This window comes from Tursiops truncatus, chromosome 5 (assembly GCF_011762595.2).
Source record: "Tursiops truncatus isolate mTurTru1 chromosome 5, mTurTru1.mat.Y, whole genome shotgun sequence".
In the NCBI taxonomy this organism is placed as follows: domain Eukaryota; kingdom Metazoa; phylum Chordata; class Mammalia; order Artiodactyla; family Delphinidae; genus Tursiops; species Tursiops truncatus.
In genome coordinates this window covers 19,147,527-19,172,595 of record NC_047038.1, presented here as the reverse complement: position 1 = coordinate 19,172,595, position 25,069 = coordinate 19,147,527, and the positions used below count along the sequence as shown (strand labels likewise).

The 25,069-nt window shown below is 34.7% G+C and overlaps 1 protein-coding gene across 4 annotated transcripts in view; it reads left to right on the top strand.

The window, feature by feature from the left end:
• BLTP1 (bridge-like lipid transfer protein family member 1) overlaps positions 1-22,405 on the top strand; it is a 207,206-nt gene extending 184,801 nt beyond the window's left edge. For all 4 annotated transcript variants that reach the window (XM_073804868.1, XM_033856712.2, XM_033856714.2 and 1 more), the window contains 15 exons: positions 185-386; positions 3,658-3,858; positions 4,655-4,834; positions 7,089-7,226; positions 7,936-8,193; positions 9,098-9,248; positions 9,661-9,818; positions 9,936-10,128; positions 10,343-10,560; positions 13,467-13,718; positions 14,416-14,619; positions 15,773-15,967; positions 16,379-16,513; positions 19,090-19,255; positions 21,657-22,405. In XM_073804868.1, coding sequence (XP_073660969.1) covers positions 185-386; positions 3,658-3,858; positions 4,655-4,834; positions 7,089-7,226; positions 7,936-8,193; positions 9,098-9,248; positions 9,661-9,818; positions 9,936-10,128; positions 10,343-10,560; positions 13,467-13,718; positions 14,416-14,619; positions 15,773-15,967; positions 16,379-16,513; positions 19,090-19,255; positions 21,657-21,873 — 2,868 coding nt within the window. In that variant the 3' untranslated portion in view covers positions 21,874-22,405. The remainder of the gene's footprint in view (positions 1-184; positions 387-3,657; positions 3,859-4,654; positions 4,835-7,088; positions 7,227-7,935; positions 8,194-9,097; positions 9,249-9,660; positions 9,819-9,935; positions 10,129-10,342; positions 10,561-13,466; positions 13,719-14,415; positions 14,620-15,772; positions 15,968-16,378; positions 16,514-19,089; positions 19,256-21,656) is intronic.
• Positions 22,406-25,069: the final 2,664 nt, after the last annotated feature.

The following is a 25,069-nucleotide window of genomic DNA, read 5'->3' as shown; positions in this document are numbered from 1 at the left end:
AAAAGGTAGGACACACTAAAGACAAAATTCTTTTAAGTAAGACAAAATTCTTTTAAGTGTCAAATAATAAATTTGGTATATGTAGACTGAAATGGAAACTGAATGTAATTTTTGGAGTCCAGTGGGAAAATTTTTAATCATCTAGCTCCTAGAAACTTTTGTTTTGGCTTTCTGCACTTTTTAGCCCTCACAGATCAAGTTTAGCTGTTTACCGGTGTCAAGAGTAGAATGCATGCTAAAGCTGCCATCCCTGGACTTGGTGTTTTCTTCAAACCGAGGAGAACTGGAGACTTTAGGGGCTACGTATCCTGCAGAGACTTTATCCCCTGGAGGTAATGCTCCTCAGAGTGGAACAAAGACCTCTGCAAGCAAAACTGGAATACCAGGTGTGGAAACATTCTTTTATTCAATTGGCATAAAGCCAAATATTATTTTAACAGTAATATATATTGCCAAATAAATAACTTTGGAAAAGGAGAATATTTGAGAATTAGAGTACTTGTAGAAAAAAATCTATAGTAGATCAAAGTTTTGAGTGTATTTTATTACAAAGGAATGGCAGTGGGATAGCATTTTGTTGTTGGTTTCACGTACGCATTACATGCACTATGAGTGATGAGTGATAATGTGTTCAAGTACTTCTGAGTGATTTTATGCTATATTTTTACATTACAAGTAATCAGTGTTGCAAATGGTAAATAAGAGATGTAGTATTATCTTGCAAGGATTTCTTATCACACTGAATTAAAAGTATATCACATTGTGTGTGTGTGTGTGTGTGTGTGTGTATAAAAAGACTTTTTAATGGTAAATTTTGTTACCTACCTCAAATGTTTGTTTCATGAAAGGTTTAGTTTTTAAAGCAGAACTGATGATTTCCTGATGAGATAGTCACACTTCACTGTATTAAAACTGTGTCATTTCTGCCCTAAAAATCATTTAGAGATCACAAATGCAAAAAAATAAAGATTTTCTTGGCCATTTTTTAAAAGAGAGACTAGAATGAATGAAAATTGATGAGAGAACTAATGTTCAGTGTTTTCAAGCAGTGGGGCGGGGGGGTGATTCTGCCCCCAGGGGATATTCCGCAATGTGGAGAAATGGCTAAAGCAAAACATTTGCTTTGCTGTGTAAATCTCTGAAAATTTTCAAAACAAAAAGTTGATATTTTACAAATAAGATTTTTGCTAATGCCATAGCCCACTGTCTTACACTTAGCTCCTAAATATTGCTGCTGGAATTGTATTGTAGTCAACAACACGTTGGAGCGGTAGTGCTGGTTTTTGAAAACATATTTTTTTGATTATAAAATTAACTCATTGTTTATTACAGAACATAAAGAAAACAGAAAAGTATCAAAAATGAAAATAATAATATCCCTTTATCAGTTCCTACCTACTCTCTAGCATTTTTGTGAAGATATGATCTTTTTCCCAGGAAAGACTGAAATATGGTCTCTTCTGCTATGTAACTTTCAGAAATTTTAAATATAGGTTTTCCCAAATTATTAAGTATTTATCTCTAAAATAACTTTAATGACTGTATGATATAACATCATTTTGATCATATATTTGAAACTCTCTGGGCTCTTTGGTTTTTATTTTGTGAATAATATTGAGATGAGTATCTCTGTATATAAATATTTTTAAACATCCATAGGATTAATTCTTAAAAGTGGAATTCCTAAGTCAGAGAGTGCAAACATTTTAAGGTGTTTGATATATTTTACGCTCTAGTAAGACTATAAAGATTTCTGCATCTTCACCACAACGTATCTGAACGCCAAGTTCACTGTACTCTTCCCAACACTTTGCTTTAAATTTATTTTCAATCATTGTTAATATGATTGACTAAAACGGGATTTTATTATTTTAATCTATATTGTTACTTTATTGGCTGTTTGACAGAGGGGGATAAATATGCCCATGCCCATTTCTCTGTTGGGATATTCACTTTTTTCTTAATGACAAAATATCACAAATTATTAACACAAATTATTATAGCAGTTTATATGTACTATGCTAGAAATACATAATGAGAGGAAAATAAAATGAGCAGCTATTTTTATGTCCACATTTATTTTAGAAAATTAACGAATGAAACAGCATCTCTTATTCTATCATCATAAAGCATGAAAGAAGGAATGATGATGAGAATAAATGTATAAGAAATGTAGGTTACGACAATATCCATTCTTTTAAAGGATCTTTATTGAACTTTACTGAGTTCTGGGTCAGTACTAGGGGTTGGATATACTGTAGTGAACTTAGCTAACAGACATAGTGCCTGCTAATATGGAACTTAAATTGAATTTGGAGAAACAGATAATAAGCAAACAAACATGTTTTAAGTGGAAACATGAAGTAGGTTAAATATGAGTTAGCCAAGCAGAGAGTTGGGGGAATAAACACTCCAGGTACAGAATACAAGAATTCATGAAGTAGGAAAGAGTTTGACAACTCTGAAAAATAAAAAGAATACAACTAGTATAAGTGGAGCATGGTGAACAAAGGGTATACTGGCATGAGCAAGATTTATATAGATAGGAAAGAGCCGTATCATTCAGGGAAGCCACCTGAGAGGTTAAGCAGGGAAGTGGACGTGATTATCATTCACACTTCTAGAACACTAGTCGAGCTGCAGTGTGGCAGTTGCTTGGAGGAGAACAAGAGTGAAAGGAAGCAGGCAGAGAAGTTGGCCATTTCAGCAGCCCAGAATTGATCATTGTTTAGGCTAGAATAGCAATAGTAAGATGGAGGAAAATGGACATACTTGGTATATGTTGTTAGACATAGAAATGATATGGTGATAAGTTGCATAATAGGAAGTTACAAGTGGGAAGGATGACAGATAGCTCCCAGGTTTCTGGCTGAGCTATTTGCATGGAAGTGTTACTTAAAGAGATGGGAAATACTGGAAGAAAAGCAGATTAGGGGAAAAGATCAGTTCAGTTTTGGACATGGTAAGCTTTGTCTTACCATGTCGGTGATCACATGTCTGTGATCCATTCTAGTGGGATGTCAAGTAACCAGCTGCAATATATGAATCCAAAAGAAGTCTGGTCTGGAGATACGTATTTTAGAATCACTGGCAAATCATATAAAGCTCCATTCAGACAGTCTCATATTTTTTTATGTTTAAAGCATATTTGGAATTAGTCTGTCCACCCACGGTAGATGTTGCCAGTGAGGGCACGTAGCTGCCTAAGAGAAGGAGATCCTCAACTTTCTCTATTTGTGTACCTTACTCTGTTTCCACTGTTTCTGGGAAATGTGGACTCCAGCTATATGGTTTGGGTTTTTTACAGTTCATTCTTCTCCTCCATTGCTTAAAACCCAGCTGTTTTGTACCTCTTCCACAGCCTGCTCCCTGTAGAACAAAGGAGAAAAGAAACAGGAAACCATGGAGTTGGCCAGTCATATGTATAAATAATTATTTCAAAGATGAACAGAATATTCAGCCTTAGTTTATGAATTAACTGGAAAATACATCTAAGTCCTCATTTTAATTTCAAGGATTTAACTCTATTGATCGGTTAATGTTTGACTATTTTCACTTTATTTTCAAGTCATGTTTGTTTCTTGAGACTATATTAGTGACAGTTTTTTAAATTTTCTGTGGCTTATAAATATTTTGGTGTTCTTGTGTTCCCTGTAGGTTTGTCAGGATTAGGCAGCCCTCTTGGCAGAAGTCGACATAGTAGTAGTCAGTCAGATCTGACCAGTTCCAGCAGCAGTTCATCTGGGTTGAGCTTCACTGCGTGCATGTCTGACTTTTCACTTTATGTATTTCATCCATATGGAGCAGGGAAACAAAAAACTGCTGTTTCTGGCCTTACACCTGGATCAGGAGGATTAGGTATACTTAGCATGTCTGCATCTTTTTCAAATTTATCGCATCTTTTCAAGCTTTGATCTTTTTAGAAATGTTATCTTTAATAATGGATATAAAATGAGATCAGAAACTTTACTTTTCTTCTTGATAATATCTATCCTGTCTCTACATAATAAGTAGAAATATGAAATAAGTAATGTAGGTAAATCAATTATATAAGAATTTTAAAACTCCAAATATCTTATAAGTGATATACACTGTGCAGTCGCTTCAGATATGAGGTTACTTATGTTACTTAAATTTTAAATGTTTCATCAAATCATTGTCTATTTGTATAAAAAATTATATTTTATAAATAGTAAATTTTTAAAGCGTGTGCATCACATTTGTTAATTTAAAATGAGACTATTATTACTCGTTATTTAGTGAACTTAAATTCCCCTGGCATTTTAAAGTGCAGATTTACCACTAAAAAATGCATAGGATGTTGATATTAGTGAATGTCTCTTGACTTATTTAGACAAATAAAGACACACACTCCATGTCCATCCTAATTTTTGCTGGAGGGACACTGTAAAAATCATCTATTATGTTTATGGGCTTGAACCTATAAAATTATTGTTAGGAATGCCTAATGCTCATTAGGTCATTCTGTTTAAATTTTTACTCACTTAAGTGATGTTATTTGATAGCATATTCTAGCCTATTGGATAATTTCATGTAACTAGGTAGTTGTGTGTGTGTGTATACATATATATATGGGTGTGTGTGTGTTCACACGCATGTGTTTTTGGTTTGTTGTTTTTTTTTTTTTTTAAAGGGAATGTGGATGAAGAAGCCACTTCAGTCACTGGTCGAAAAGACTCACTCAGTATAAATCTCGAGTTTGTAAAAGTGAGTTTGTCTCGGATAAGGCGTTCTGGAGGTGCCTCATTTTTTGAAAGTCAGTCTGTAAGCAAGTCTGCAAGCAAAATGGACACTACACTAATAAATATATCTGGTATTCAATTTTATAGTTTTTTAATTAAAATACTGTTTTTCCAGAATTAAATAAGGGCCTCCTTTTCGTGTTTAATTATTAAATACATTTAGTAATATTAAGCATTCAGTGACAAATTGATTTAAAGGAGAAGAATAACTGTCCAGCCAAGTATTATCTCAGTCCAGGTAATCAATGTTAGAAATATGATTGCTAGATAAATACATGGAAATATCACCCAAGGGCCAAAATATGCCTAATTGAATCACTGAAAACTGCTTCTTCGCTTCTCTACCATGAATTGGTAAAGTTTATGATTTTTTGTTTGATTTTTTCATTAGAAATTCTTAAAACACTAAAGAGATGAGTGTTGAAAATTTTTTACTTGGTGTCATTAGATCTTGAGTTGTGTGCATATGTGTTGCCAGCTTTATAACTAGTTACATAACTATGGACAGATTCACTTGCTCATTTTCTTTACGTTGTGATTTGAGTATTTAAAATTAAATGCATGTAGAACATTTTGAAGAATTCAGAGTACTATGCAAGTGAAAATTTTTAAAATTATTAACTGAAAAGATATAGTAAGTATACTTAACTCACTCAACACAATATATGTTTGGTCATTCAGCAAACATATACTGAGCCTTTATTTTACAGTGAACTTGTGCCAGGAACTCTGCTAGATGCTTGAAGGTGCAGGCATGAATAAGGGAAGGTCTTATTAGTAGACAAATTACAGTGCAGTGTGATAAATCCTATAATGGAGGTTTATAGAGGAGGAAACATATTCTGCTTTATATGAGTGATCAGAGAAAGCTTCACAAAGGAGATGATGTTGGGTCAGATCTTCAAAATTATGTAGGAATATCCTTGGCTATAGCAACATGGTATTTAATGGTACAAAAGTGTCAGAAAGTATGCTTTTGGAGCATACTTTGATTCACTGAAGCTGAAGCATAGGTATAACTGAACATTTAGTTAGTTGTACACAGTAGGTGAGGCCAGAGGGAGAGAGGAGTTGGCTAGAGGTAAAGCTGGTAAAATAGCCCAGGACATGATTGGGGTAGGGGGGACTCATATGCCAGGCTAAAGAACAGGGTTCTGATCCTTTGGGCGGGGAGAAGCCCTTAGAATTTTTAAGAAATGATATGACAACACTGTCCCAAAAGATGACAATACTGTATTGTACGTTTAAAAATCTGTAGCTGGTAGATTTCATGTTAAGTGTTCTTACCATAAAAAACAACCACAATTATATATGGATTATAAAATAATCTGTTTACATTTTAAAAAAAAAGGAAGATGCTTCAGATTGATGTTTTAGGAAGGGAGTTTTGATGGTTGAATGAAAAGAGGTGGTGGAGTGGAAAGATGCTTGAGGAAGCTGTTGAAACAGACTAAGCAATAGGGGATGAGGGCCTGAGTTGTTATAGGAAAAAAAGAGTAGAGGGAATGGTTTCAAGAGAAATATGAGAATCCACAAGCTTAAGGACAAGTTGTATGAGGAGCAGTAGAGGAGACAGGGATGCCTCAAACTTTTAGCTTAGGTGACTGAAGGGACAGTGAGGTCATTAACTTAGATAGAAAATAAAGAAGGAAATGGCCTATACGACCTTGAGGTGAAAGGGTCTGGTAGGCAATTGGCTAATGGGCTGTGTGGTTATGGGCTCAGACTGAAACAGACACTTCAGGTTTGGGAGATGTTGGCATGTAAATGCAACACAAGCTATGGTGGAGGAATAGAAGGCACGTGAAGCAAAAGCAGCAGTGTGCTCAGAGCAGAACCCCGGGAGACAGCCATGAGAGTGCTTTCAGATTGACAAGTGGCCGCTTTCTGTCTAAAAGGAAAATAGTAGTTTTTGCCATACAGTTATTTGGTTTGCAGCTACTTTTGAGGAAGTTTGTATTCTAGCTCATCCTGATGATTCATTTCCCATATTTGAGAAGAGCTCTATGTTAAAGCTGGAAGCTGTTTGTAAGACCGATCTTTAGATCCTCTCTGAGAATTTCACAATATCATCACTTGATAATAGAATTCCAATTTGCCCTCACCTTAAAAATGGAACTAACAGTGCAGAATGTGCTATTTTTATCATTTGTGGAAGGAACACATTATCACTTACTAATCATACTATGTAACTTATTTTGGTATTTCATGAATTGTAATAGAATTATAATTCAGTTGTGTAATATCATGTCCTATTATTACCTACCATGTGAAAATATTAAAGGTTTTGGAAATGTGTTCTAACAAACTTTATTTATGTATCAGCTGTTTGTGATATAGGGTCTGCTTCCTTTAAATATGACATGCGCCGCCTCAGTGAAATTCTAGCATTTCCAAGAGCTTGGTATAGGAGGAGTATTGCAAGACGCCTGTTCCTTGGAGACCAAACTATAAATTTGCCAAGTAAGCTTGTTTATGTAATTATAAATTATACTTAGGCTGCTTTTCATTTTGATTACAATAGTAACAAGATCCATGATTGATAACACAAACTTTGTCTTACTTGGTAAGTTGTACCCTGCAATTCTTTCACTCATTCAGCAAATGTTAGTGGAGCCCCTTTAATGTGCAAATAACCACTGGGAATGCACTAGCACTGGAGGTCACAAAATACTTGCACTCTCAGGGGTTAAGTTCAGCTGATTTTTATTCTGTAATGATTACCCTGTAATCTTTGTAAAATCTGGAAACACAGAAATACATTTAACCAAGTTAATCATGGTTAAACATGGAAAATAGAATATATTGGGGACATGCTATCATATTGCGTTTTTTCTCTTGGACTTAGATATTGTTGTAGTATTACACTGCGTAAGTGAAAGACAGAGTTAGCATGATACAGTAGAAAATATCAGAAATCTGGGTCTGGGTCTACTCCCTCATCTGTAATATGGGACGGAGTGCCTGTCCTACCCATCTCATGGAGTTTCTGTGAGAATTTAAAAAAATAACATGCTGGAATGTACTTTGCAAAATGTACATCATACAGTTGTCAGAGAACTGGAAGGAATATAAAATGTGATTAGAAATGGTGGAGTGGTGAAATTCCTTATTTTATAACATGATGATATTACCCTGTTAATTTTGTTTTTGCTATCTACTTTTCTGTTAGCATCTGGCCCAGGGACACCTGATTCCATTGAAGGTGTAAGCCAACACCTTTCCCCCGAATCTTCAAGGAAAGCTTACTGCAGGACCTGGGAGCAGCCTAGTCAGTCAGCCTCTTTCACCCACATGCCTCAGTCACCTAATGTGTTCAATGAGCATATGACAAACAGCACCATGTCACCAGGGACAGCAGCACAGAGCCTAAAATCCCCAGCTTCCATAAGGTCAAGAAGTGTGTCTGATTCTTCAGTTCCCCAAAGAGGTAACACTGCTCTCCTTGTTATCAGTAGCCCTCCAGTGACCCCAAGATAAAAATCTTAATTAGTTACTCCCAGACTTCTGCCCCAACTGCAGGAAGTTACTCTCTTGCAGGTTTTTATGGAGATGCGGGGTTGAGGGAGGAACCCCAAACCAAACAACAGACAAAGCACTTCACAGTATTTGCTAGCAGAAGAGACAGCTGGATGGCTAGTCGCTTTGAAAAGGGATAGGGAGAGAGGAATAAGCATAATGTTAGCATGCACCACAGGAAGTAAAACAGACCTACAGTGTTGTAAACTCCATATTGAAAAAGTTAATCTTCGCATTCTTTCAGTCTTTCAGTCATTCTTTTATTCAGCCACTATTTTTTTTTAACTCTTATGTGCTCAAGGCTCTACTTGTGTCTAAGTATATAAAATGAATGATGTAGTTCATGTCCCAAGGTAAGATTAGAGTATAATGAGCCAATGCAGGACTCAGGATGTATACTAAGTCCATAAGAACACAGAAGACAGGCACCCCAGCCAGCCTCTGCATTTCAGAATGGTACCTACCTTCCAAGTTCTCTTCTTGGCAGCAGCAACTTATGATTTTCTCCTTTGGTAAGAAAATCCTAGGGTGATAAACGATCTGTGCTGCTATATCCCATGCACACCAGAATCTCCTCATATAAGATGGAGCTCATACAGAACTATGAGCTTTCAAGAAGTAAGGCTGGCAACCCTTACTGACCGTTCAGTAAATGGTAACTATTAATATTTTGGAGGCAATATGACAGCTAGTAAATGTTAGGTTTTAACACAAGAATATCATTATTTTACTCTCTGGATTATAGTGATGGGTAGTTTTTGCTTTGTAATTGGCTGAGCATCTATGTGAATGTACATTTGATTTTCTATTTTTAGATTCACTTTCGAAAACATCAACTCCTTTTAACAAATCGAACAAAGCGGCAAGCCAACAAGGGACCCCATGGGAAACACTTGTCGTGTTCGCTATCAACCTGAAGCAATTAAACGTTCAAATGAATATGAGTAATGTAATGGGAAATACAACGTAAGCTATTCAGATACAAAGAAAATATATTTAATCATTAGTTGTAATTTTTCTAATTGTAGTAAAGCAATTCAAAACCTTTTTTTAAAGCTGCAATGTTTGAGACAGTGAAGACAGTAGATAAAAGATTATATACCTTTATCCTGAAAATGGTTTAATCCTAAAGATATTGTAACATAAAAACAGCATGAAATGTGTTCTAAAAAGATAGAAAATGATAAGGAAAATAGCATAATTTTCTAGTTAAGAAGAAAGCTTCATCATTAATGTTAATATTCAAATGTTTACCATAGTTTTTATAAGAAATGTATTGTTTCATTGCCCAACTTTTTTGAAATCATCTAACTCCTGTTTTAATTCATTGACACGGGAAGCCATATGTCTAATTAATAACACTTTTTCTTTTTTATAGCTGGACAACTAGTGGTTTGAAGAGCCAGGGCCGTCTGTCAGTAGGAAGTAATCGAGATCGAGAGATAAGCATGTCTGTTGGTCTAGGAAGATCACAGTTAGATTCTAAAGGAGGAGTAGTTGGAGGGACTATAGATGTCAATGCTTTGGAGATGGTTGGTATGTTGAAATTTTACAACTGAACAATATGTTGAAGAAAAGTATTTGAAAATTGATTTTGATGAGTTTTTTCCCATGAGGCATTTCTGTGAAAATTAATTATTGTTTCTATTTTAGCTCATATTTCTGAACATCCAAATCAGCAACCCAGTCACAAAATTCAGATTACTATGGGTTCTACTGAAGCTCGTGTTGATTACATGGGCTCAAGTATTCTCATGGGTATCTTCAGTAATGCTGATCTCAAGCTTCAGGATGAATGGAAAGTAAATCTGTATAACACACTGGATTCAAGCATGACCGATAAAAGGTATTTAGTAAAATATTACTTTTTCAGTACTTTACATGACTACTCAACATATTTTCTATCATCCAGTGAGAAAACACAAACCATTTTTCCTGCACAGTGATTTTATATCATACAATTAATATGAATGAAAAACTGGTGGGGAAGAGACTTTTTTTTGTGCTTTTAAACTGTCTTATGTAATATATATGATAAAAGATTCTGTTTTATGCTCTAGTGAAATTTTTGTCCATGGAGATCTGAAGTGGGATATTTTCCAAGTAATGATATCAAGATCAACTACACCAGACCTGATAAAAATAGGAATGAAGCTGCAGGAATTTTTCACTCAACAGTTTGACACCAGCAAACGAGCTCTGTCTACCTGGGGACCAGTTCCTTATCTTCCACCTAAGACAATGACTAATAACCTAGAGAAAAGTTCACAAGAACAATGTAAGAGTTAGAAGACTAAGGCTTTATATATGCTTTATCTTTCACTAAATATGTGTTAATTTAAAATAATATCGATGTACCATACTTAAAAAGTGGTCCATATGCTTTTTATCCTGCTCACTCAGCAAAGTACCCAATTTCCTACCCGCCAGTGGAATTAGAGGCCATCATTTGGGAAGTCATTCACATTCATTATCTCCTCCCCCTGCCACAGCTCATCTACAATCATGCCATTACTACAGATTACATCACTACATTACAAATTAATTCTTACCTTATTACATAATTACAAGTTACAACTAATGATTAGATATATTTTCTTTTATTCTGAATAGCTTACATTGTATTTCCCATTACATTACTCATGTTCATTTGACTGTTTAATACATACAACTATATGTATTCAGATACAATACATGCTCTTTAATACTAAATATGACAACACCACGTTCTGGTTTAGAGCATGGGCTATGGAATCAGAATGTCTGAGTTTGGATTTATTACCTGTGTCATATTAGGCAGATTTTCATTCAGTAATTCAAATTTTTATTATGTATCAACCGTGTTCTTAAGCACTGTTTTAGGCATAGGAGATCTACTAAGTAGAAAAAATTCCTATCCTCATGGAGCTTACATTTTAATGGGAGAGACAGACCATAACAAATTTGCTAAGTAAGTATGTAAGATAATTTCAGGTAGAGAGAAATGCTGAGAAAAAGAACAAAGCAGGGGCAGGATCACAGAGCCTGTGATACATACTGTGAGGATAGCTGTTTGAGAAAGGGTGGTCAGGAAAACCTTTTCTGAAGTGGCAGCTAGGCTAAGATCTGGGGAAGAGAGTTCTGGGCAAAGTGGGCAACTGAAAGGTGCAAAGCTCCTAGAGTCGGGAGGAAACTTGCTTGTTTGAGGATCATTAAGGTGGCCCACTGTGGTGGAACAGAGTGAGCAAGCAAGAAAACACTGGACACGAACTTAGAGAGGCCAAAGAGAAGATTTTTAATATGATGGGTAGCTATTGGAGAGCTTTGAACAGATCTGATATTATTTGATTCACTTTTTAAAAAATTAATCCTTTTTAAAGCTGCTGTGTGGGGAACAGACCAAGGTGGTTAAGAATGAAAGTAAGGAAATCACTGCAATAATTACCATTACCATTGCTACAGACTTACATGACCATTGTAAGGAGGATTTTCTGAAAGTCCAGGCAACAGACAATGGTGGCCTTAACTAGAGAGATAGTGGTAAAAGTGAAAAGTAGTCAGAAGCAGGATAATTTTTAATGATTTATTATCATATAAGCAGTACATGTGCATTGGGAAAACAAATGAGAAAACATATACAAGCAAAAAAAAAAAAAAAAATCACATTCTACCCAGAAATCATCACTGTCAATACTTTATATACTTTCAGATACTTTTCTATGCGTGTGTGTGTGTGTGTATGTATATATATATACATACACACACATATATGTACCTTTTACCAAAACATTATTCACATTGTTTTGTAGCCTTTTCCAGTCAACAGTCTCAAACTTTCCATTGTGCTAATTATCTCCTCTAGTCACCTCAGCACAGTCCACAACTGATCTAAAATTATATTTACAACTGGTTTGTCCAAACCAGTATATCCAAGATCACAGATTAAAAATGGTTATGTTCCTTTACTATTTTTAAATTCAGTATAGTCCTTTTTTTAGTGACCTGACTTGCTGAAGAGACTTGGCCAATTGTCCTGCAGAATATCCTACTTTCTGGGTCTTTTTCAGTTGCTTCTTTGTTGTTTCATTTATCTTGCTCCCCTAGTCCCTGCATTTCCTTTAAACTAGAATTGGTATCAGACATATATACAAATAGAGGAGTGTTCCCAAAAATGCATGGCCTGGATTCTTCCAAAAAGTCTTTGTCATGGGAAACAGACAAACGGGCTTAAGGAATTGTCTTAGATTAAAGGAAACTAAAGAGATACGCCAACTAATGCATGATCCTTGCATGATCATGATGTATGATCCTTGGTTAGATCCAGAATGAGAATTGTGGAAAACAGCCAAAAGGATATTATTGGAATAAGTGGGAAATATAAATATGAATTGTACAGATGACCCTTGAAAAACATGGGTTTGAACTGTGCAGGCCCACGCACAGATTTTTGTCAATAGTAATGAACACTGTGGTACTACACCGTCTATGGTTTGTTGAATCCTGAGGAAGTGTGGATGTGGAGGGCCAACTGTAAGTTATACATGGATATTCGACTGTGCAGAGGGTCAGTGCCCCTAACCCCCATGTTGTTCAGTGGTCAACTGTATATCTGATTAGTTGTTCTTGAACTTTAATGTGCACCTGGAGAGCTTTTAAAATGCAGATTCTGATGCAGTAGATTTGGGGTGGATATAAGAGTGAATTTCTAACAAGCTCCCAGGCGATGCTGATGCCGCTGGTCCTCAGACCTCACTTCTGAGCAGCAAAGGGTATAAAAGATTTTTTTTCCAGTACTTAAAATCAGGGATCTGCCTTTGATTTCTAGGCCTTCACTGGTTCACTTCACCCCTCTTCTATTTCACTTGAAGAGTCTAGATGAAATACCTAGTTTACAAAGATACTGTGAGAATTACATAAAATTTCATGCGGGCACTTTGTAAATCATTAATCATTACAGAAGCATTAGTTGTAATTATTATTAGCAAGTTGCTACTTTCCTGAGTTCTAGCCATCCTTACACAGCATCTTTTCCCAGACTGTATCCTTATTAGCTTCTGCTTAATGTTAACCAGGGACTGAATTGTTGTTTTCATCTGTTATCTGAGTCACTTCAGCTGTAGAAAGTAGCCACCTGCTGTCTTCCTACTCAGCATTCAGGATGTTCATGAGATATTTCAGGATAAGTGGTTTTTTGTTTTCTTGCAGTGCTCGATGCAGCTCATCATCGACATTGGCCTGGAGTATTGAAGGTGGTATCAGGATGCCACATATCCTTATTTCAGATTCCATTACCGGAAGATGGAATGCAGTTTGGAGGATCAATGAGCTTACATGGAAATCATATGACACTAGCTTGTTTTCATGGTCCAAATTTCCGTTCAAAATCATGGGCCCTTTTTCACTTAGAGGAACCAAATATTGCTTTTTGGACCGAAGCTCAAAAAATCTGGGAAGATGGTAAACTGACACATTTTCAGCTTTCACTTTTCCTCATCTTCTTATATGATTATATATGACAAAGTAATTTTCTTTTCTCATATCTTTTATCTGTTTTTCTTATGGTATTTCTGAAATCCATCTCTATTTATTATCATGTATCTGACAATGTCAAGGAGTTCACTGCCAATGAGTCAGTATCTATAAAGTCTGGGACATGTTAAAGGACTTATTTCTGAACTTACCATCTCACTCTGTTTCTTACTTAGGCAATTAAAGTTTTTGCTGCTGTGGTTGGCCATAGTCATTTGTAAAAATTTGTAAAAATTGTAAAAATTTCTTATAAAAACATGAAGAGAAGACGATACACAGTGGTAGTGTAAGGAAATTACTTGCCAGTCAACACTATTTTACAAGACTTTTATGGGCAGGCTGTGCTTTTACCTCCACAGTTTCTTTTAGCTTTAATTTTCTACTCAGTGGTTTCTTAATGATGAAGGAAAAAATGGTTGATGTTCTTCATCTTCTTGGGGATAGATCCAGTTATAACTACAAGAAAAAGTATTTGTGAATTTTTTTCTCTCTTTTGTACTCCTTAGTTTTACAGCCTTCTGTATCTATGTATGACTTACCTAGCTAAATTTATTGCTCTAGGGCCACAACTTTTCTTGCATCTAAATATAGTTTGTTACACTGAGAAACTTTTTTTCCCCTCTAGGTGCTAGTGATCATTCTACATATATTGTACAAACACTGGATTTTCATCTGGGCCATAATACCATGGTTACCAAACCATGCGGTGCTTTGGAAAGTCCTATGGCAACAATAACCAAGATAACAAGGCGTCGCCATGAAAATCCACCCCATGGAGTAGCAAGCGTGAAAGAGTGGTTCAATTACGTTACAGCCACAAGAAATGAAGGTTAAAAGTTTGATTCTTTGGAGAGATTTATTTTGTTTTCTCTATTTGGGGCTTTGTTGACTGTGTTTAGAATTTAAGTGTAGGGAGAATTTCCATTTCTTTAAACAATTTTCGTTTTATTCCAGCTGCCTTAAGTAGCAATATTAGTACATGATTCACCACCCTAGTAGTGCAACATCTCATGGACTAAAATTATTTTATATGTAACTGAAAACATTCAAAATAAAATTGGTTTAAATAAATGAAATTAAGTTTATTATAATTGGAAAAATATTTTTATAGTAATGTTCACATTGGAGGTTTGGGAAAGTTATTATACAACTAAGTAATAGAATACCAAAAATTAAGGTTCAGGATGGCTGGAATAAAATGAAACTAAATATTAGTATTCCTGTGAAGTCATAAGTTTAAAGAAAGTGCTTTTGATGAAGTTTTAAAATTCATTTTCATTTTTTAATTTATTCATTTTTTCAATCCTCTCAGAATGGAAAAGAAGATGGCTTGGGCCTCATGGAAAATAGTTGTTATGCACAGGCAACCCTAGGGATCAGAGACTGTTAAAAATGTTCTCAGAACAAAGGAGGATAAGGAAGTAAATTAGATTCACCGGTCTTGTAGTAATTCAGTCATGAAAATTCTTATTCTGCGGTTGTTTTTGTGTCAGAGTTTAGAGTACTGCTTTTACCAATCATTTCATCTGTATTAAAAAGCTGACTAGACTGGGACATGTTAAGACTTGAATGTTTTACTTAAAAAAGACCTCCTGGAACTTCCCTGGCGGTCTAGTGGTTAAGACTTCGCCTTCATTAAATTCAGATACGATTTCAATTGAGAATAATATTCAAAATTCAAGAAACAAAAAAACACAATTTACTGGATTTAGCCAAAATCATGTTATAAAGCTTCAATATTGAGAATAGTGAGATATATATTTGTATATGTATGTATATATAAATATGTGTCCATATTTATATCTATAGAGGCATATAACTAGTCTCAAAATCAAAGCTTAAATATGGCTCTCTTTTTTAAAATGTATTCATTTTCCAGCCTTTTGAAATGATAAAAGTTCTGTGTATCAATGTCATGAAAGCTATATGCTTATCAATGCCTATTGGTTTGATTCTTATTGTCTTTATCATTATGCTTGTAGAGCTAAATCTGCTTCGTAATGTTGATGCTAATAACACTGAGAATAGCACTACAGTGAAGAATTCTAGTTTGCTGAGTGGATTCAGAGGATGTTCTAGCTACAATCATGAAACAGAGACTATCTTTGCATTACCAAGGATGCAGCTTGACTTTAAATCTATTCACGTTCAAGAACCACAAGAACCTTCATTACAGAGTATGTGGAAAAACAATCTTTAGTTTCTAAAGTTAACTAAAAGAAAATTCTAAAGGATCTTCAAACTTCTTTTTTTCCCTGAAGGTTATTTTTGTAATATAATATAATGAAATTGATCTTCTGGTTCAAATTGATTTTCTTACCAGCTGTATGACCTCTGGCAAATAATTTACTCCATTTGTGCCTCTTTCTCCTCAAATGGGGCTAATAGGACTTCATCAGGGTTTTATGAGTAAATGGCATATACTTGGAAAGTGCTTAGTTAACTATCATCATCATTCTGTAAGTCATATACAGAAATTGCATTTAAGTGGAGGCATTTACACGGACCCATGTAAATCCCTTGTTAATGGGAAGAGGAAGGGACTTATTTCAATAATCTTTTACTGTAAAAGAACTTTGCCATTGCAGACGCCAGCCTGAAGCCAAAGGTAGAATGCAGTGTGGTGACAGAGTTCACTGACCACATTTGTGTGACGATGGACGCTGAGCTCATCATGTTTCTTCATGATTTAGTGTCAGCTTATCTTAAAGAAAAAGAAAAAGGTGGGTAACATTATTGGTTTTGGTTTTGTTTTTCCCTTCAAGCTTCAGGAAAGGCAGCTCTCACTACAATTTATATGGATTTTTATGGTCTAGTGATAAAATGGGTAGAATGTGTCTCCTTCCTCTATGAGTTACAAATATCAATAAATATATATTAGTAAGACTATGTGATAGACTTTCTGAGTATCTGCCAGGTACATTTCATTTTTTTTCTAACCATATCTCAAACTGAATGGTGTTTTATACTTTACACAATGTTTCCATATATTTTCTGTATATTATCAGGTCTAGTAAGATAGTTTCACAAAGTTAGAAAAGAAAACCTCTTTGAGGAAATATTGCTGGTCAAAGTGAAATGACTAGAGAAACAACTACATAATAAAGTTAGCAAGAGTTACATACGTAATTGGGAAAACCAAATTAAAGAAGAAGATATATCTGTCTAGAATGCACAGAATGTTATCTTTTTTATAAATATTTAGACCTCAGTAGTGGTGTCTTGTTTTCATGAGCTAGCTAACATTGGTTTTACTCACTGGAAACTTAAATGTTGGCCCACTAAGAAACATATGGTGACCCTCATATCCATATGGAATTGGCTGAATATATTATGGTGTGTCCATACAATGAAATGGAATACTCTGTAGCTGTTTAAAAGAATGAGGTAGTTTAAAATGTCATGATATGGAATGCTCTCCAAATATATGGTCTTTATTCACTCAATAAATATTTATTGTGCAACTATATGAATATACAATGGTAAAAACAACAGATGTGCTTTTAAAAAAACTGCTTCGAATAGATGAAATTTATTTAATTTATTAAATATAATCAAGTCACACTATAATTACACTATAATAACTGCTTCATTTTTTCCAAGAAGAAAGAAATATAAAATTTATCTTGTAGATATTTCAAAATAGCTTCATGATGAATGTTTGAGTGAAGAAAACAAAGACAGATTATCAAAAGACCATGTGGAAAGAGTGTAAATATAGCATACATAAGTTGAGTTGCTCTTCCATTACTATTTAATCTAGATGTGCCAAAAATTCAGTGAGAGTGAAAGCAATAATGATGGCTGGGAGAAATCTATGAGCCATTCAAGTAAAATGACTGCAGGCGTATAATAGGAAATGTTATGTATAATATGCATAGATCCAGTCTTCACATAGAGCAACAAAATATACCATCACTGTTAATCCTCTTGTTTTTCTCTCTGCCTTAATATTTAAACTTAATGTGGAGAAACACAGATTCTAGATAAAGCTGTGAAGTGCAGAATTCTTTTCTAGTCTACCTAGGTATGAATGCCTGCCAGATTTCTTTCCCTCAGGTATTATGTGGAACCTTTGTCACTTTATGAAATATTGTGTTGGCCTGCCATGAACTGTGTGTATTTCTTTTAAAATGTATTTTTTCTAGAAATTGTTGTAAGACATTATTTCATTGCGAAAAGAGGAAATAGGGACTTGATTATCAGACTTACAGTAACAAAACTATTACTTATGGGGATTTTCATTATAAATAAAATATTTTAATAGCTGTAAGTATATATTTTTTAAAAAAACTAAAAGCAAGTAGTGTTGGGCAAAATAAATATAAACATGCCTCAGAAAATTCTTAACAGTATGTAAGACTAGAGCAGAATCAACATATTCCTAGAACATCCAGATAAACTGTTGTACTGTAACCACCATCAATAATAAACAAAAGCAGAGCAACAGACCAGGCGATAACTGAAGACATCTGTATTCCGATGTGGTGTGAGAGTACAGCTTCATTCCTGGGTTCATTCCCAATCAATATATTATCCCACTGCTAATTAACAGTTATAACCAGAGCTACATAATACATATCATATTTCGTATTAATCATTATTTTATGCCCAATTTGTGTCTTGAAAACCTGTGCCCTATAGAAATGCTGTATTTATTAAAGATCATATGAAAGCTACTTTTGTCCCAGATTCAATTTTAAATATATCATTTATGATCACCAATTTTAAAAGACTTCATTTTTCATAAAACATTTGAGTACTCAACTAGGAAGAGTGAAAAGACTGCTTACCTAAAAAACTCCTAAGTTAGTGCAGCCTTTCAAATATATATATATAGGCATTAACATTAAAAAACCATTGAGCTGTACTCTTTAAACGAGTGAACTATATCTCAAAAAAGCTGTTAAAAAGTCATCCAGCTACAGGCATTTTTTTAGGAGCCCTACAACTGTCAATTTCAGTGTCCTGTGCCTGCTATCAAATATTCTTTACTGTATGTTTTAGGCACAGATACATGTAAAACATGTGCTATTACTCAAAAATAAATGATCACATGTTATTTCTAATTCTTATGAGTGAATAAAATAACTTCGATATTGTCTTTCTCCAAGAAATACCAATAACTGGCACTTACTTATGGCTTATTTTTAAATGTTTTTTAAGAAATGTAATTAAATGAGGCTTTGGCCAGTTTATAAATAAAAACAAATGGAGCCAATTACTTTGTTCATTTAGTGACTTAAAATAAATTTGTAAGATATGTATTTACAATATTAATATATCATTTTCCTTATAGCTATTTTTCCACCTCGGATTTTATCTACTCGACCAGGACAGAAAAGTCCAGTTATCATTCATGACGAAAATTCCTCTGACAAAGACAGAGAAGACAGCATCACTTACACTACTGTGGACTGGAGAGATTTTATGTGCAATACATGGCATCTAGAACCCACTCTTAGGTAAGGAGTGGGTGTATATATTTACCTATTTCCTATGAGATTATTATGAGAAAAAGGTTATAAATAATGCAGCAGGTTAAATATGGTTTACCAAAAAATATTTTTATGTTAGTCACTTACAGCCTCTACAGCTTCTGACTGATATTTTTGCTTCTCCTTTTTTCCTTTGTAAGTGCTTCTAAGCAAGGCAAAAGCAGCACAAACAACTGAGAATAGCTCCGTGCTAACTATCCAGTGTGTGACATGACATCCTGTCAGTTAATCAGTAAAAAATGAGAGTAACTCCACTTTTGCTGTTGCTATTATTTTTTCACCATCTCAGCAGGATGTTATTTTCAGGTGTTTGAGGTAGCTACAATAAACTGTTTTGTAAGATGCAGAAGTCATACATCATCATTAAGTAGTCATTACAATTTTTCACATATGTCATGACAATGTAATAGAACCTACAGTGTCACAGTGTCTTTCTGTCTGCATACTAAGCAATATAAAACCATCCTGAAATGTCAGATTTAATTCAGATTCAGGTTCCTTTACTGTGTCATGTTCTACTACAGTCACAATCCCAGCTACATCACATTGTTTCCACATCAAACTTTCCAAAGTATTTTCTAGTTTTAATTACATTAAACTTCTGCTGTAACTAGCGGTACTTGCTTTGTATGTCCTTGTGCGTGAGTTAACACAACCTTCCTATTATTTTCCTCTTTCCTCTCATCTGCTTTGTTAATCAGATTATAACTGTCCATCATGCAATAACAGTATCAAAAAAAGTCCAGCACAACATTCTGCAGAATGATACATATTTCATTTAGACAACGTTATTATTCAGATATATTTATGCCACAAAATCATTCTAAACTAGTAAGATCTCCATTATTCAGTGGACTCCTGTATAAGCAGAAAGTAGTGACTTTGTGTTAGTAATCTGTATTTAATAAAATATGTTGTAACCAAATCAACAATACACTTTGGTATTAATAGTACATATACTCATGAGAAATATCAACAGTGTCAATATTAAAATACTGCAAAGGTCCTAATACAGAAAACCGTCCATTATATGTAAATATCAATAAATATAATGAAATTGACTATCTTTTAATTTAAAATGAGAATAAAAATAGTTAAATTTGCTATAAACATATATATACACACATATATATTATATATGTGTGTGTGTGTGTGTGTGTATATATATATATATATATATATATAAGATACCTATCAAGAGATTAAGTGATACAATATACTGGTGGAGCACGTGGTTAAGGGCTCTGGCTCTAAGCCCAGCTACATAGCATAGTGGCTGAGTGACCTTGGCCAAAGGATCTAATGCCTCAGGTGCCTCACATGAAAAATTTGGAAAATGGTATTACCTACCTTCAAGGGTTGTTACAATGGTTACATGAGTTAATCAATGGAAAAAGCTTACAACCATTAGAGTTTTAGCAGACCAGTGGTTAATACCCTCCTTTTCCCTACCTAAGTTCAGGATCAATTGAAACAGCAAGAGGCAGCTGGAAATCAAAATTACAGCTTTAATACTAATAAAGCTGATAACAGAATGTGGTTTGGTGTCAAGCAACAATGTCTTTCTATTACGAAGTCTAGGTTTGGACTTACCTACAGGGTCTCAATGATGCAGACCCCCAGGAGGTGGGGGGCAGAGGGGTGCTAGAGTTGTGCAGTCAGCAGCCTTGTGTACTCACGTAGCTACAGGCAGCCACGAACCGTCTTGGGCTAACTATTTAGGGGCCTGTCCTTGAAAAACCTATGGCATGGAGGAACAGTTCAAAATGAGAAGCTCCTAAAGAGCAGGTAGGGAGGAGGGTACTGAACTACACTACTCAGTTCCTCTGTTAATTTGCCAATCAGATAAATCACCAATAAGGGGGCAGAGAAAGACCAGGAGTGTTTCACTAACACTGTTCTTCTATATGGAAGAAAACGGAAAGAATAGGGAGAAAATGGTTCTTCCTTCAAACACGTTTAGCACATAGCAAACACTTAGTAAATTTTAGCCTTTTTCTCCCAGCTTTATTGAAGTATAATTGACAAAACAGATATTTTAAGTGTACAACATCATGATTTGATATACGTGAACATCATGAAAGGATTCCCCCCATCAAGTTAATACCATCTTTTAGAATGAGCCAGATGTCCTTGTAACTAAGATGACCATGTAACTTGAGGCCTAAAATAAATTAATCACGATGAAATTCACTAAATGCCATTGCTGTGTAGGCTCACACATTTTTTGAGTGCTATTACAGTGAATCCAGGAATTGTAGGTTAGATAATCATTTGCATCTACTGAAAATACTTTGTCTTGAACCTACCTTCAGGACTGTGCTAGGGCACTGTACTCCTTAATAATAATGACTTATAATTATTTTAGATTAATTTCTTGGACTGGAAGAAAAATTGATCCAGTAGGCGTTGATTATATTCTTCAAAAATTGGGCTTTCATCATGCCAGGACTACTATTCCTAAGTGGCTTCAAAGAGGAGTTATGGACCCACTGGACAAGGTTCTGTCAGTTCTTATTAAAAAACTTGGTACTGCACTACAGGATGAAAAGGAAAAGAAAGGAAAAGATAAAGAAGAACACTAAAAATGCAACTTGATCTGTGAACAAATTTTGATTCTGTCTGTTAAGCTTTATTACACTGGAGTGTTGGGTTTTTTGTGTTTTTTTGTATAGTAAAATTATTTTAAATATAACTTTAAAAAATTCTAATTTTGTGGCCATTATATTAAAAGTTTGTAAGTTAACCTGTTTATTGTAGTTCTACCATTCTGTATACAGTGAAGTATTGCATGATGTAAATTTTGTGAAAAACTAGATTAAAATATACACATCTGCTCAGTAAGGTTTATAACTGTATTATGTGCAATATGATTCCTGCATCTTTAAAATATTTTCAGAATAACTGTGAATTTCCTTTGTTATTGGCCATAACTTTTAGAAAAAAATTTGTTGATAATGTGACTTTTTTTTTTGGACATTAATTGCTTTTTCTTTTTTTTAAGTGTAGACTTGTATAAATATCTATTTGTATATAGTTTGAGTAATTGTGATACAAATACATACCACTAAAGTATTGTTTGTAACTATTGTAATAAAGTCACAATAATTGGTTTCAGTCTGTAGTTGTTTGAGACTTTCTTCCTTTTATAGCTTATTTTATAATTAATAGATGCCCAGCCTGTGTCAGTTACTGTTTTCACAGAAAATAATACTTATAAAAAATTGTCTCAGGGAGAGGTACAGCAGAGGCTTCAGAAATATTAGGTATTGTTCTATTTCTTAAGCTACTGGTAAGTACACAGCTATTTGTTTTATTATACTATATTCTTTATATATTTATATGTATTCCTTGTGCATATGAATATGTATAATATTATACATGTAAATCTAATAAATAAATTTTAAAAGAATAGCAAAATCTAAAGTAATATTCAAAGGTAGCTATAATACTGTTAATCACAACTCAGGTTTGAAATCTAGCTAAGTCAATAGTCAGTTTAAAGGCTGGGTAAAACAGCAGAACTGAAGAACCATGAGCTAGAAAATGCCTCAAGAAAGCCTCTGGTGCAGACTTCTGCATTATTTGTTCTGACAGATTAAAAACTCAAGAGTCAAGACACTTAGCCAAGGGTGTGTGTGTGTGTGTAGGTATGTATGTAGATATGCATGTACACTAAGTGTCAGTAGGGGAATTAAGAACTGCTATCTAAGGTCACACAGCAATTCAGTAGCAAAACTAAAACCCTAGTGTCTAGAATCATCATTTCATATTCTGCTAGACCATCTTATGAATCATCTGCCTGATCTCTGTTTCCCCTTTGGCAGCCCTACAGTTGGGAGGGATAGGTACAATATTTCTATTGGTCAAGCTTACCAGAGAACTATCTAAGATAGTTACTTCATGAAACAGAATAAGTAAAAATTTTGAAAATTAGTTCCTGGAGTTGTACTTCAGGTATTAATTCTCTGCTTCCAAGAAACAGTATGCTAGTAGTAAGTTCTAAATGTTAAAAATTTCCTCTGGCTTTAAATGTATTGATATATGAGATTACCAAAAAAACGACGTAAGTATAAACTCTGTTTCTGGCACTTACTGTGCTAATGCTATCAAAAAAAGGGCAATTTAAAATAAATCTGTAACTGTTGAAAATTTCTGTGGCTCTGTTGGACAAAGCTATGGGAAAACCGTATTTGTGCAGTGGTAGTAGGAGTGTAAATTGGCATAACCCCCATGAAGGACAATTACACAAAGCTACTAAAATTACAAAGGCACATCATCTCTTACTGAACAGTCTCACTACTGGATATACCTGCATATGTGTGAAATAATTATGTAAGAATGTTTATTGCAGTATTCATAATAAATGGATGGAAACAATTCAAATGTCCATCAGTGGAAGACAGGTAAATGAAATATGACAGACCCACTTAATGGAATAGTATGCAACTGTAAAACCAAACAAAAAAAACGAAGGATGATCTCTATCCTTGAATGAAAAAAGATACAGCCCTGTGTAGATACCAGTTTCCAGGCAGTCTGCTAAAATTATATTTTGAGTATCATGTACCTTATCCTATTCTAGTAAATCACATTATACATCCAGATTTTCTATAACATTCCAATGACATGTAACAAAATCTAAAGGATTTTCTCATATAAAGATCATAATTTCTGGCCCACTTTAGACCCGGGATTCACAAACAATCTGTAGTGAAGAATCATTTTTTTTAAATTACCTGTATGTAGCACCACATATAAATCTGCAGTACCAATCTAAACTGCCAAAGCAATACTTGTAAAATACAGTAAAGATCAATTATTCAAAATGAAAACATTTATAAAAATACTCAACATATAAAACACAAGCTCAAATTTTTAATTTTTTACATTCAGTTTTATTATTAGATTCAAGTGTATTCTGTCAATTGCTGTAAGAACTTCTAAACGTGTACTCTCAATTTCTATACTTCTTGTAGAGCATTAATAATTCATGGAGTGGCCTCAGTCCATGGACTACACTAAATAGAATTGCTCTAGAACCTTCTCTATCCTCACTATGGAATGGTGCCTTCTAAAGTTTAATGGAATAAACCTGATTGCCTGTGTGGACTTGTCATTTTCTATGGCAACCGGTAGAGCCATACTCAGAATGCTGTGCCCTCCACACAGTGAGAGCTAGTTACCCATCTCCCTTTGTCACTAGCACATATTTTAAAGTCAGTCGAGGATCTTTTTTTTGTTGTTCCCATTTGGGACCTCAAGCAGAGAGTATCCTTAGCCAGAAGTGTTAGATGGATAGACAGTCCTCAACTGAGCAATACTCAATAAGTTCTGGTTCTGTGAATTTTGTCTGCTTTACCTGTGTAGGTCAGAGCTGAGCAACTCAAGGCCAGGAAAGGCTCTGAACTCAAGTTCAAACAAACAGTTTATTCAGGCAATGATATGTGACAAACCCTAGGAAAGCTCTCAGAAGAACCATCAGATGTTGGGAGGCATTTCTGGAGTAAGATACTGTTAAAAAATGCCAAAGAGAGCAAATGCTGTCAAAGAGTGATGGCAAGTAGACTCTGGTCGTTAGGTGTAGACCCAGTGGTCTGGATGTGGGGAGTGGTGTTAGGAGGTAACAACAAAGCTTAAGCTCTCAGAATGAATACAGGGTGACCTGTCAGGGCATCAAGTCAACTGCCAAGTGAAACGGTACAGGATAGACAAGTCGCTGTAACTAATTCTCTTTGATAAGCTCCTTTCCCCGGCTTCATGTTTCCACTATGAGTGCCT